The sequence below is a fragment of the Peromyscus californicus genome, unplaced genomic scaffold, assembly GCF_007827085.1.
Source record: "Peromyscus californicus insignis strain IS unplaced genomic scaffold, ASM782708v3 Scaffold_13__1_contigs__length_99412109, whole genome shotgun sequence".
Lineage (NCBI taxonomy): Eukaryota > Metazoa > Chordata > Mammalia > Rodentia > Cricetidae > Peromyscus > Peromyscus californicus.
Window position 1 is genome coordinate 3,173,611 of NW_026294424.1, and position 12,067 is coordinate 3,185,677.

Sequence of the window (12,067 nt, forward strand, 5' to 3'; positions counted from 1 at the left end):
ATCGGCACAGGACACACCAAGACCAAGTTCTCAACACAAAGGAGGTTTATTTGCCCAGAGGGACAAAGACAGGGGATAGGAGACAAGAGAGAGGGGAGAAAAGGGGCAAGGGAGAGGGGAAAGGGATAGAGAGGATACGGATGTGGCCCATAGGCAAATGGCAGTTTATAAAGGGTAAAAGGGAAACCCTGTGTTAGGATGAGGTGTTTATTTTGATTGGACAGGTTAATTAGGGTAGTCAAAAGGGGGCTTTTGATTGCTGGACTTCAATACTTTGATAGCTGGATCTTGGTGGTCAGCCTCAGGGGAAGCAGGTGGCCAAATAAGGGTATAGACCTTGTTTCTTAACAACAGGGAGGATAGTGAAAGGCAAAACCTGTTGGCATCATGTTTGCCATGCTTGGGCCTGCTAGACCCCTTCCTTTATATTCATGCGATCAGTTATTTTCCTTTAGAGAACGCTGACTAATACAGGCCATCACAGGCAACAAGAGAAAGTGGATTTCTTAATTAAAAACATCTGTGGCAAAGGAGCAACATGTGTTGCTCTAGATCCCAGATCCTCGCCAACTCCCAGAGGTCCCGTGCCACCAGAGGTCACCAACACAACTACACTGTGGTACAGATGTCACAAACACAGCCCGCAGAGCCAGGTTGCCTTGGCTCCAATCCCAATGATACAGTTTACCAGTCCAGCAACCTTACCGAGTTGCTGCACCACCTGTTTCTCAGAAGCAAGGATGTGGGCACACAGGACAATATCTGCCTAGAAGGTTCCTGGGATGCAAATCAGGCACTTGGGATGCTTTCTGGGGTAAATGGCAGCTTCGATATCATTGTTCTGACACAGTTTCCTCCAGTCTTTCCCTCTATTTAAAATAAAACACGAGGCCTTAGTTTTGGTCTGAAGTCCTGTATGTACAGCCCCAACAGACCAGACCCAATCAACACTAACATTACACGTTGCATTATCAGACTGAAACTTTTAGGCCGCCTGGGAGATTCCTCTCTGCTTCACTCTTCAACAAAGTAGCTGGTGACTGCACCCTCACCAGTCTGTTTCTAGTCTCTGTTCCTCTTGTTTCTGCTTTACAAATTCAGTTTCACACCGGGCATAATGCACTAGTCTACTGTCCTGACTACGGCCAAGACTCATGGGCCAGGAGAATCGAGTTCAAAGCCAGCCTGGACAACTGAGACCGTTAGGGAGAATTAAGGTCTCGGGTGTACAGTGGCAGTCCACTTCCTAAGAATTCAAGTCCAGAGTTCAATGCACCTGAGAAGTACGAATAGTACTTCCTGCCCAGGCCCAGTGTAGTCCGTAAACACTACAAACAAATTCAATCTACAGCTAACTTTGCTCAAATTCTGTCTTAAGAGAGCCCCCTGCAGATTCTAAAAGCTGCAGTCAGCTCTTTCATTGGAGAGCATGACCTCCGGGCAGAGTGCAAACTCCAGCAGGCCCCCGTCCTTCCCTGAACCTCCCGGGTCCCGCATGTCCTCACCGCCGGGATCCAGCTTGGGGTCCCCGGTGCTAGTCACCCCGGCGTCCTGCGCACTCTGTTGATCAGGAGTGTCCGGGTGTCTGAGGGCGGGGCAGGCTGGAGAAGTCGGCCCCACCTCCCTCGACCCATCCTGGAGCGTGACGTCATCCCTCCAAGCCGCTCTCCTTCCTTCGCTCCAAGTCGCAGCAGGCTCGTGCTACGTCATCATTCGGTGCCGACCCGTAGCCAGGGAAATGTGGCTGCTTCGGAAGGCTCCGCTCAGATGCGGTTCCGGGTTTGGAGTTACAGGTTTCGTCGCGGTCGCTCTCGGCCTGGTTAGAGCCCTCGGGCTTACTCAGAAACTGCCCTTGAGAGTGTAATTTTGAACTTTTCTTGTAATGCCAGGGAAGCCGAGGTAGGAGGATCATGAGTTTCAAGCCAGGCTGGCTGACAAGATCATGTCAAGTAAATAAATCAGTCTGTCACTCTCAGCTCTGACCTGGTTTGCTTCAAGAACTCTTGGTAGCATTTGCCCACCTGTCCTCCAGCTCCTCTCAACTCTGTGGTCCCCTCCTGGGTCTTTGGACACTGCCTAGCCTGTGTGTGACAGAGAACTAACTCATTGGACACCTCTGTGTTGATCCCGAGGGACAATGAGACTGCAGGATGGGGGTGAGAGGAAGAACTGGACCATGCCTTCCTCAGCTGCAGACAGTGCTAAGGTCATCAAAGGAAAGAAAGGGTTTTGCCCTTGCCTCATTAGCTACTTCCTGATAAGCCCCCCCACCCCACCCCAAGGCTGCAGGTGGGATGGCTCTTTGGATGATTCCGCTGAGAGCAACCTGGCAGTGTCTACCTACAGGAGCCCTGCCAGCAGACCCCACCCCTGCTCCCTGGTTGCTCACTTTTGCCTCCATCTCATTCTACAGACCTGTCATGCCACCCCCTCCTTTTCTCGTCACTTGTTCTGTTGGCTGCACATTTGTGTCTGTTATGGGTGTGGTGTTTGAGACAGTCTCATGTAGCCTGGGCTGGCACCAAATTTGCCATGTAGCTCAGGATGGCCTTGAATTCTGACCCTTCTGCCTTTGTCTTCCAAGTGTTGAGAATACAGGCATGTGCCAATGCACTTGGCTGTGCATTGTTAAAGTTTACTCCCACACTCTGGTTACTTGTCTCTCCACATACCTTCCCTGTCACTACCACACCCCCATAAGTTCAAGACTCACAGGAAACTGATGGGGGAACAGTCACGGCAACACTCAGTGGAGAACATGGGGTGAGGATTCAGCACCAACCATGGCTGGTGAAGGCTCTGCCAGGGCCAGCCACACCAGCCCTCTTCTAGTTGTGAACTCCTGTACAGTAGTGGGTAGCCCAAAAGAGTGCTGGGTTGTAAGATGCACACACAAATGTTGAAGTTTAATCTTTGTGAATGTTCCCAGTGTAAACCAATGGAGGGAGAAAGCCTACTGTAAACACAACCATTCAATCCAATGGTTGTCAACCTAAAGCAGACTCACGCTCTCAGGAGTCAAAGAGCTTTTGTGGCCGGGTGGTGGTGGCACATACCTTTAATCCCAGCACTCGGGAGGCAGAGGCAGGTGGATCTCTGTGAGTTCAAGGCCAGCATGGTCTATAGAGTGAGTTCCAGGACAGGCTCCAAAGCTACACAGAGAAATCCTGTCTCGAAAAACCAAACCCAGAGAGAGAGAGAGAGAGAGAGAGAGAGAGAGAGAGAGAGAGCGCTTCTGTGGACCTAGGAGAGCATTGCCATCTGGCCATGCTTGGCCTGACTAATCATAGCATATCTGATGATCAGGTGACCAAAGGGAAGTTCACACAAACCATCTGTTAAAAGAGCTTGCTGCAGGATTTGGCATTAGCTCATTGGTGAAGATATATGATGTGTTTGTGTAGGATGTTTACCTGGATTTCTGCAATCTTCTCCCCATAAGCCATGCTTTAGGCAAACTTGAGCGGGCAGGAGGGAGGTGAAAAGCCATGCCTTTCGACATAGAAGTGATAGGAACCCTGAGAAAGCCCAGACTATCAGGGCAAGCATGGTTAGGCTTTTGGCCAACACTCAGTGGAGAACATGGGGTGAGGATTCAGCACCAACAATGGCTGGTGAAGGCTCTGCCAGGACCAGCCACACCAGCCCTCTTCTAGTTGTGAACTCCTGTACAGTAGTGGGTGTAAGATGCACACACACACAAATGTTGAGGTGCACAAAAGAGAAGGAAAAGAAAACAAATGCTTCGTGCCAAACCACAGATCTGAGTTCAGTGAGTTCTTGTATCTCAGGACCAAGCGTTGCAACAGGGACACAAGGCCAGAAATGGAAACAGAATCAGTTTATTTTAAAACGGGAGAAGAACTGGAGAGCTGGCTCGGCAGTTCAAAGTGGGTCTGTGGTGATATTTTATTTGCGCACCCCAATAAAACTTACCTGGGGATCAGAGAACAGAGCCAGTCACCAAATTAGACACAGAGGTCAGGCAGTGATGGCACACACCTTTAACCCTGTCATTAATCCTATCACTCAGGAGGCAGAGATCCATCCAGATCTCTGTGAATTCAAGGCCACACTAGGGACAGAGCCAGGCATGGTGGCACACACTTTTAATCCCAACACTTGAGATCTCATGCCTTTGCTTGGGAAACACACAGGCCTTTAATCCCAGGAGGTAATATGGCAGGACACAGAAAGGTATATAAGGCATGAGTAAACAGGAAGTCTCGCTCTGGAGGCTGAGGAGTTGGTGTGGTGAGGTTGGCTGTGGCTTGTTCTGTTTCTCTGATCTTCCAAGTTTCACCCCAATATCTGGCTCCAGGTTGTTTTTTTTATTAATAAGACCATTCAGCAATTCATCTTACATGAATCTCCTTATTTCTGGGTACTTTCTGATAAGTGGCCCAGAAAGAAGATCTAAGAAAGAATGTGTTGCCTGCCTGGCCAGTGGCATCCTCAGAGGGCAGACAGAAAAATTCCTCACCACCACTATGGCCACACTGGTCCTGGCCAGGCAGTTCTCAGACCCCTGTCTAGCCTTGCTATGTTACTAGGAAACTTTGGTAGCAGAAAGACCTTACCTCAAAAACAGACAGACAAAACCCCCAAAATAACAAATAACTACTTTATATTCTAATAGCAACTAAAATGAGAAGTGATGGCCAGCTTTATACCAGCAGCCCCAAGCCAGTGAAGCCTTTTCTGTAAACAATCATTCCCTCCAGAAAACTTTGCCCTTTACTTTTGGCAATACCAACAAATATGTGCATGAGCTGGTGTTCCCCATTGTGAAAGCCGCCGTGACCTGGACAGTCGGGTATTCTGGAGTCTGGCCTTTGGGAAAAGGCACAGATTTCTCTTTAAATTACTTGTCACTGAGTTTTCTCTCTCAGCACCTTTGAGATTAGGGGAGCCACAGTGAGTCACTAGCTTCTCTCTGTGTCTTTGCATCCCTTCTACACACACACACACACACACACACACACACACACACACACACACACACCTTTCACCTTACTTTCCAGGCTCAATGGATCCTGACTTGTGGGTCAGCCTCTTCTGCCAGCTGGCAGTTTCTCAGGGACAGTCTGCTTAGCTCTGTCTCTTCAGTCCCACCCACATCTGCAGCTACCATTGGTCACCGTTGATCTTTGGCTGTTGCAGCACAGCTAATGACCTTGAATAGGTTGGTATTACCACGCATCAGGCTGAGGCCCTTGGCTTTAACTGTATAAAAATCATGAGGAGACAAAAGGTTCTTCAAGGGCTGTCTGGTTTCGATGGCTTTTGTGTCCCTTAGTTTATGCTAACAGTGAGGTTATGGCAGCACAGGGCATGAGCAGCAACAAGTTGCGCCCTCTAGTGTTACATCTGTGTAGGACTTGGGACCCTGAGTCCTACAATGACAATTGTTACAGCTCTTATATATCGGTCTAGAGTGTCAGAATTCCACGCCTTTCCTAGCACTAGTGTTACAGCTCCTGGGTGTAGGGTGTCTGAGACCCTTCACTCTCAAGTCTCTGAAAAGCAGCCTTTAGCTTTTTCCTGGCTCTTTACAGCCTTCCATCCTTCAGCCTCAGCTCTGCACACACTCTTTATTCCTGATGTTCTGGTTTCTGCCCCAGCTACCCTCTGACTTTGCAACTGCCTCTGTTGCTATGACCACTGTCGTGACTGTGGCCACTGCAATGCTTTGCTGTTTTTCATGATGTCCTCATTGATGTTACAGTTGCTACCACCATCAATTCTCTGCTACTCACCCACTGCCAGCTCCTGCCATCCCTCTGCTGTCCCCACAGCTCCACTCCGCCACTCCTGCAGCTCCACTGCGGTTGTCATGGCTGCTGCTCTACCGTCTCCTTCAGGAGCTTCAATTTGCTTCAGCAGCAAGCAATTGGAATTGTTGTATGGCTGCTTCAAAGCCTCCATGGATCAGCCTGGTTCCCTGAGGGTCATCGTGAAACCCAGGAGCAGCAACAAGGTGAAATGTTTGCCCATACGGGTGTTGCCAACAGGTGGGGAGGTGAGGTTAAGGGGTGAGAGCTTGGCTCTTTGGACCACAGAGCAAAAGGCATGCTGTTCAGTGTGCTCCAACAAAAACACAGCTATCACCTTAAAGGGCTAAGAGATAGCTTAGTCTGGAGTCAAATATGAGTGACTATGGTTTAAATACCATGTTTCAACGTGATGAGTTCCATGCCGTTTTTACAGTAACAGAATCCATAAAGTATTTTTAAAATAAACTTGCACGTATGATCAGGTAGGTGGGTTAAAAAATTTGGGGAAATCGCTGATGACATTCTTAGCCTTCATGTCAGTGGAAGCTAATAAATAGTTTGTACATTCCAAAAGGATTTAACAAATACTTTGTTGGGGACCTCAGGTGCCAAGCCTCTGCTGTCGATTTCTTATGTTTTCGGATGACAGCCTTAGCTTTTGGGTTGGCAGAAGCTAATGTTCTGCCATGTTAATATATTTCAGAGCTTTCACTTTTAGTCAAGGATTTGGGCTCAGACACGAGATAGGCAATATACGGCTATGAAAGGGCCAAATAATCACTCTAGGTAATGCTGGCTTTGGATCTGCCTTCCAATTCTAAACAATCACGAAATTCTAGTCACCCAGCCTTGTAGAATCCTCCACATAAGTGTGGCTTTCTGCTGGGAGTCTCTGTTACGTCTTGTTTGCCCTCCCCATACTTCTCTCTGTGTTACTGTTAGCTTTGCCCTGGGAGAGGTAGGACCTATGGGGCCAAATTTTATTTGGGGGGCGTAAGATGGATGTACTGCTCCAGGAAAGCAAGTCAGAGGGCCAGTGCTGAGCGTTCAGCTGGAAAGGATCCCTGGAGATTCAGTTCAAGGAGGCCGATGCTCCGATGCTTCTCGTCGCCCTCGTCACTGCTGGGTGCAGGAGCCCCACCAGACGGTACCGCCCACTGTACAAAACAGAGTGGGCTTCCGGCTCTAACTCCGTGACGTCAGCGCGCTGCCGGCGCGTCATCTCAGCGCGCCGAGCACGCAGAGATGGCGGAGCTGGGCAGAGTGCGGCTGTGCGACCCTGGTGCTCTGCTTCCCACGGGCTTCTGGGCCGCCGTGGCCGTGTGGCTGGAGAGGCCGCAGGTGGCCAACAAGCGGCTGTGCGGCGCCCGCACGGAGGCCCGCGGGAGCGCTTTCCGGCCCCGCGCCCAGCCGGAGAAAGGACCGCGGCGGGGACAGGGACCCGGGCTGGAGGGGCATGATGCGGGAGAACCCGGACAAGCTTCTCCCGAGGGAGAGCCAGGGTTAGGACCTAGAGCGGGCCGCGAAGGCGACGCCTCCGCAGCTGACCTGGACTCTCTGTGGGACCGAGTCTCTCAAAGCCTCGTCCACGACAATCCGGAAATGCTGGCCTTCCTCTCTGGACCCGCGTTGGATTCTCAGCCTGAAGCCCCGCAGAAGCTCGACCTGGTTCTCAGAACCGTCATCCCGAAAGCGAGCCCTCACTGCCCGCTTACAGAGCCGAAGAAAGAACTTGTGGTGCAAGGTGGGAGCGTAGTGGGAAGAGCACGAATAGATTGAAAAGCGTTTGCTTATTTAGACAGGGCCATATATGGCCTGGAATTTGCTATGTGGACCAGACTGGTCTTGAACTCACAGAGATCTGCCTGCCTCTGCCTCCCAAGTGCTTGGATTAAAGACGTGTACTAACGTGTCCAGTCTGAAATGCATTTATTCACAAGGCTCTAACATAGCTGTAGGTCCTGTGTCTTTGCAACGTACAGAGGCCATGGGCATTGTATGGCTTTAAGAGATCTGTGGGAATGTGTGTCCTTAGTAGAGAATGGGATTGTTGAGCAGATGCTGGGGGGTCTGGAAGGCTTCAGCGACAGGTGAAGGATGGGCTGGGTGTTGGAGGATACTTTAGCATCTGTAGAGGTAGCTGAGGGGGAAGCTGTTCCTGGACAGATGACCAGTGACTGAGCCTAGTGAATACCACATATTCCTGAGTATTGAGCCTGGATGGATGGCAGCCCAGTGGTGGTTGTACTTCAGACGTGAACTTTTTGAGTATTCCTAGCCTTGAGATGTCAGAGGATCCCTGCTTTCAACTTAACCCCCACAGTGTGTTGACTTTCTAGTTACCTCTGTAGCAGATTACTGCAAATGTAATGGCTGGTCAGACAAATTGGTCCTTGCTCAAAGCTCTGTGGGTCAGAATCCTGGTGGACTCTGCTGGTTTCTAAGCACTGGACTCTTGCAAGGTCCAAATCCACAAGCTGGCTGGCAGGGCTCTTCCCAGGAGTCTCTGGGAAAGACTGGGCCTCCAAGCTCATCCAGGCTGTCAGGGTCCAGTGCTTAGGGTTGTAGAACTGGGTCAGTGTTCTGCTCCTAGAGGCCTCTTTGATTCTTTTGGCCTGCCCCTACATCTTTATGCCTGCAGCAGTGCCTGGCCCTTTGCATGCTTTGAATGGATCTCTGACATCCTACCCTGCATCCACCTGGAGAAAGTTCACTGCCAGTTGGTGCTGAGGGGATTGAGTTTGGTAGCCCAGAGTATTTTCCCTTATAATGTCTATCAAGTTCCACATAATACCACATACTCCTGAGTACTGAGCCTTAGGGTGTGGACATCTTTGGGAGACCCCTGTGGGTCTCTTGGGCTGTAGTCACTGTAGATGCTTGCTGCTTCCTACATACTATTGACTGTCTCTCTGCCTTCCCAAGACATCCCAAGTGCTGTGCTCTGGACCTTGGACCCTCTGGTCGAGCGTAGTTCTTCCACCTGTTGTCATTAATGTCAGAGCATTAATTCTTTTTCATCTCCCAACTCTCTTTACTGAGCGAGCTTAAGTGGGAGGTGGTGAGAAGGGAAGTATGCTGGCTGCTCGGTAGAGGGAGGCCAGACAGAATTTACCTTCCTTTCTTTCAGAGAGGCACCACCCCTCCATCAGCAGTGCTAGTATTAGGATGGCTTTCTCCTCAGGTTCCTGCAGGGAGACCCATCACAGTATTCACCTTCATGGGGCCCCCATGGCATGGCTTTAAAACTCTGATGTGCCCATTTTTAGATGTATGACTCTGTGCCTCCGTTTCTTCATTTGCAAAACTGAATACTAATAGTTTAATGAAATTGCTCACTATAAGGTGCTTTAAACGGTTGGTGGTACATGATACATACTTCTCAGTATGGATCCGGCACACAAGCCTGTCATTCCAGCACTGGGAGGTGGAGGCACAAAGATCAGGAGTCCAAAGCCAGGCTCAGCTACATAGCAAGTTTGAGGTCAGTCTGGACTACACAAACCTCTATCTTAAAAAACAAACAAACAAAAAGAAACAAATCACTGGATGTGGTGGCTCACGCCTTTAACTTCATTACCCAGGCGGCAGATCTCTGAGTTTAAGACCAGCTATAGCTATAACTACATGGTGAGACCTTGTCAAAAAAAGAAAGACATCTTAATGTAGACAGCCAGCAAGGTTACCAGTTGGTGAAGCACGAGGCCTCTGGCATACAATAGCTCTCCAGGTTCTTGGTCTACAGCAGAGGGTCTCCACCAGGGACAGTTTTGCTCTCTAGGAGTTTGTCACTGTCAGGTTGCTTGTGGACAGTTTAGCCTTTTATTTATTGCTGTTGTGTATGTGTGATCTCCTTGGCATGCATATGGAGGTCAGAGGACAACTTTGTGGAGTCGCTCTTCTCTTTCCACTATTATTATGTGGTTCTGAGGATTGAACTCAGGTTTCCAGGCTTGTGCAGCAGACACCTTTACCTGCTGAGCAGTCTAACTGGCTCTGTTGTAGGCATTTTTGATCATGTGCCAGGCTGGGCTAGGGAGTGGAGCCTGGGATAATGCTGGGCATCCTGCAGAGAAGTAGTCAGCTCCATAATAGATCTGCCCAGTCCCAAATGACAGGGGTGCCAAGGCTGCAGAGTGCCAATCTGGCCGGTGGCAAAATGATTCTACATTACAAAGTTACTGTGCGTTTTGAACGAGATGGTTCAGATTCAAAACAGTGGCCCACTTCTCATCTCGCGGTAGTGCTGCATTTGTGTCAGCTGTGAGGCCCTTTGTGGCCTGCATCCTGGTCCTGGTGCCCTTTGACTTCTCTCCTGTCCTCACCATTCACCTCTGTCCTTTACACAGCCTGAGGCTTTTGCCATTGTTCCAGGGACCCCATAGCTTACTCTGACCTTCAGCTCCTCTCAGAAGCAAGGTTCCCAGGGAAGACTTCTGACCGCCCTCAGTGTAGAGCACCCCCAGCATCATTTCCTGCCCCTCAGTCTGCTGTACTGCTGTTTGCATCCAGTAGGCCCCTCAGCTTCTGCTTCCTTTTGCCAGATCCTTCTAATGAAGGTGGATTTCAATCTGCATTCTTTGGTATATTTTCATCCCCATTTTGATTTGCTGTCTTTTTTTTCAATCTCAAAGGTAGGCATAATTGATTTTGAAGAAGGAACTGCATACCCTCAGACCTTGGTTTCTACAGAGATGTATATAATGCAGGTGACTCCAGCATAGGGATAGTTCTGCTTATGTTTTCGGGAAAAGATGCATGCGTGTCCCTTCATGTGGGAGGGCCCTGGAACCATGTTTGCTGTCCAGAACCAGCCTGGAATGGTTGAGTGTAACATGAATCTTAACAGGTCTTATTAATAAAAACAAACCCGGAGCCAGGTATTGGGGTGAACGCTGGGAGATCAGAGAAGCAGAACAGGCCACGGCCACCTCACCTTGCCAATTCCTCAGCTGATCCTGTTTCCTCAGACTGGAAGCTTCTGAGTCCTCATCCAAATGGATCTCAGCTGAACTGTGCTATTCAAAGCCTAAAAGCTTAACCAGCTCTAGTTCCTGGTCCTCACGCCTTAAATACCTTTCTGCTTTCTGCCATCACTTCCTGGGATTAAAGACGTGTGTCACCATGCCTGGCTATTTCCAGTGTGGCCTTGAACTCACAGAGATCTGGATGGATCTCTACCTCCAGAAGGCTAGGATTAAAGGCGTGTGCTACCACTGCCTAACCTCTCAGTTTAATATTATGGTTGTTCTGTTCTCTGACTCCCAGATAAGTTTATTGGGGTGCACAATATATCAACCACAGTTGGGTGATGTTCTGTGCCACTTAGGTCAGGGTCAAGATTGCGTGTGGCAGACACTCAGAGCGGGGGCCTCCTTCACCGGCCCACGTGGGCAGGCCTTTCCTCCCGGCTCACTCTTCCTAGCACTTGGCTCCTGAGAGTGGTTGTCCTGAGCCTTGAACTTTCTTTTTTTCTTTTTTCTTTCTCTTCATTAAGTTTATTTATTATGTGTTTGCGCATGTGCACATGCATGTGTGTCCCACATTCACCTTGTAGAGGTCAGATGACAACTTGTAAGAGTCAGTTCCTTCCTTCTATTACGTGAGTCCCAATGATAGAATTCAGGTCTTCAAGCATGGCAGCAAGCGCTTTACCTGCTGAGCCATCTTTGGTCCTGGCCTTGTTTGTTCGTTCGTTCTTTCTTTGCTTTTGTTTGTTTGTTTTGTTTTTTCAAGACAGGGTTTCACTGTGTACCCCTGGCTGTCCTGGAACTTACTCTGTAGACCAGACTGGCCTCTAACTCACAGATATCTGCCTGCCTCTGCCTCCCAATTGGTGGGATGAAAGGAGTGCACCACCACCACCTGACTCAGGCCTTGTACTTTCTGAGTGCTGGCTGAATAGTGTACAAAGTGCGGAGCCCTTCTCCCCAGCACTGCAGCCACTGAGGGTTGGAAAGCATCCTCCTCATATTCATTGCTGCTCAGTTCTACTTCCAAGGAGCTGCTTAGAGCAGTTGTGACCTGTTGGCGTTGTCTTTTCCCTCAGATGTCGCCAATGGTAGTGTCACCTTTTTACCCTTGGAAGAGGATGATGAGGGGAATTTGGAGGTTAAGATGAGCAACGTGTATCAGCTCCGGCTCCATCACAGTGAAGGCGAATGGTAAGAGCCGGATTCCGCTCTGTTGCACTGCTATGTGATGTCCTATCCCTGAGCAGCTGGAAGGTTCTGGGGGGCAGAAGAGCCAAGGTTCTGTGTTGGTGGGATGCTCTCAGATGTGTACTATAG

At 49.6% G+C, this 12,067-nt stretch overlaps 2 protein-coding genes across 5 annotated transcripts in view; one reads left to right on the forward strand and one right to left on the reverse strand.

Moving 5' to 3' along the window:
- The window catches only part of Acox3 (acyl-CoA oxidase 3, pristanoyl), a 31,847-nt gene extending 30,205 nt beyond the window's left edge, over positions 1 to 1,642 (reverse strand). For 3 of the 4 annotated variants that reach the window (XM_052736130.1, XM_052736129.1, XM_052736127.1), the window contains exons 1-2: positions 1,506 to 1,641; positions 706 to 869 (exon numbers count right to left, since the gene is read on the reverse strand). The gene's annotated coding sequence lies outside the window, so the exon portion shown is untranslated. Of the gene's footprint in view, positions 1 to 705; positions 870 to 1,505 lie in introns of all 4 variants that reach the window. The other variant, XM_052736128.1, reaches the window with a different exon arrangement.
- A 5,357-nt stretch (positions 1,643 to 6,999) lies between these two features.
- Trmt44 (tRNA methyltransferase 44 homolog) overlaps positions 7,000 to 12,067 on the forward strand; it is a 28,355-nt gene continuing 23,287 nt past the window's right edge. Inside the window, exons 1-2 of the mRNA XM_052736131.1 lie at positions 7,000 to 7,521; positions 11,827 to 11,941. Coding sequence (XP_052592091.1) covers positions 7,023 to 7,521; positions 11,827 to 11,941 — 614 coding nt within the window. The 5' untranslated portion in view covers positions 7,000 to 7,022. The remainder of the gene's footprint in view (positions 7,522 to 11,826; positions 11,942 to 12,067) is intronic.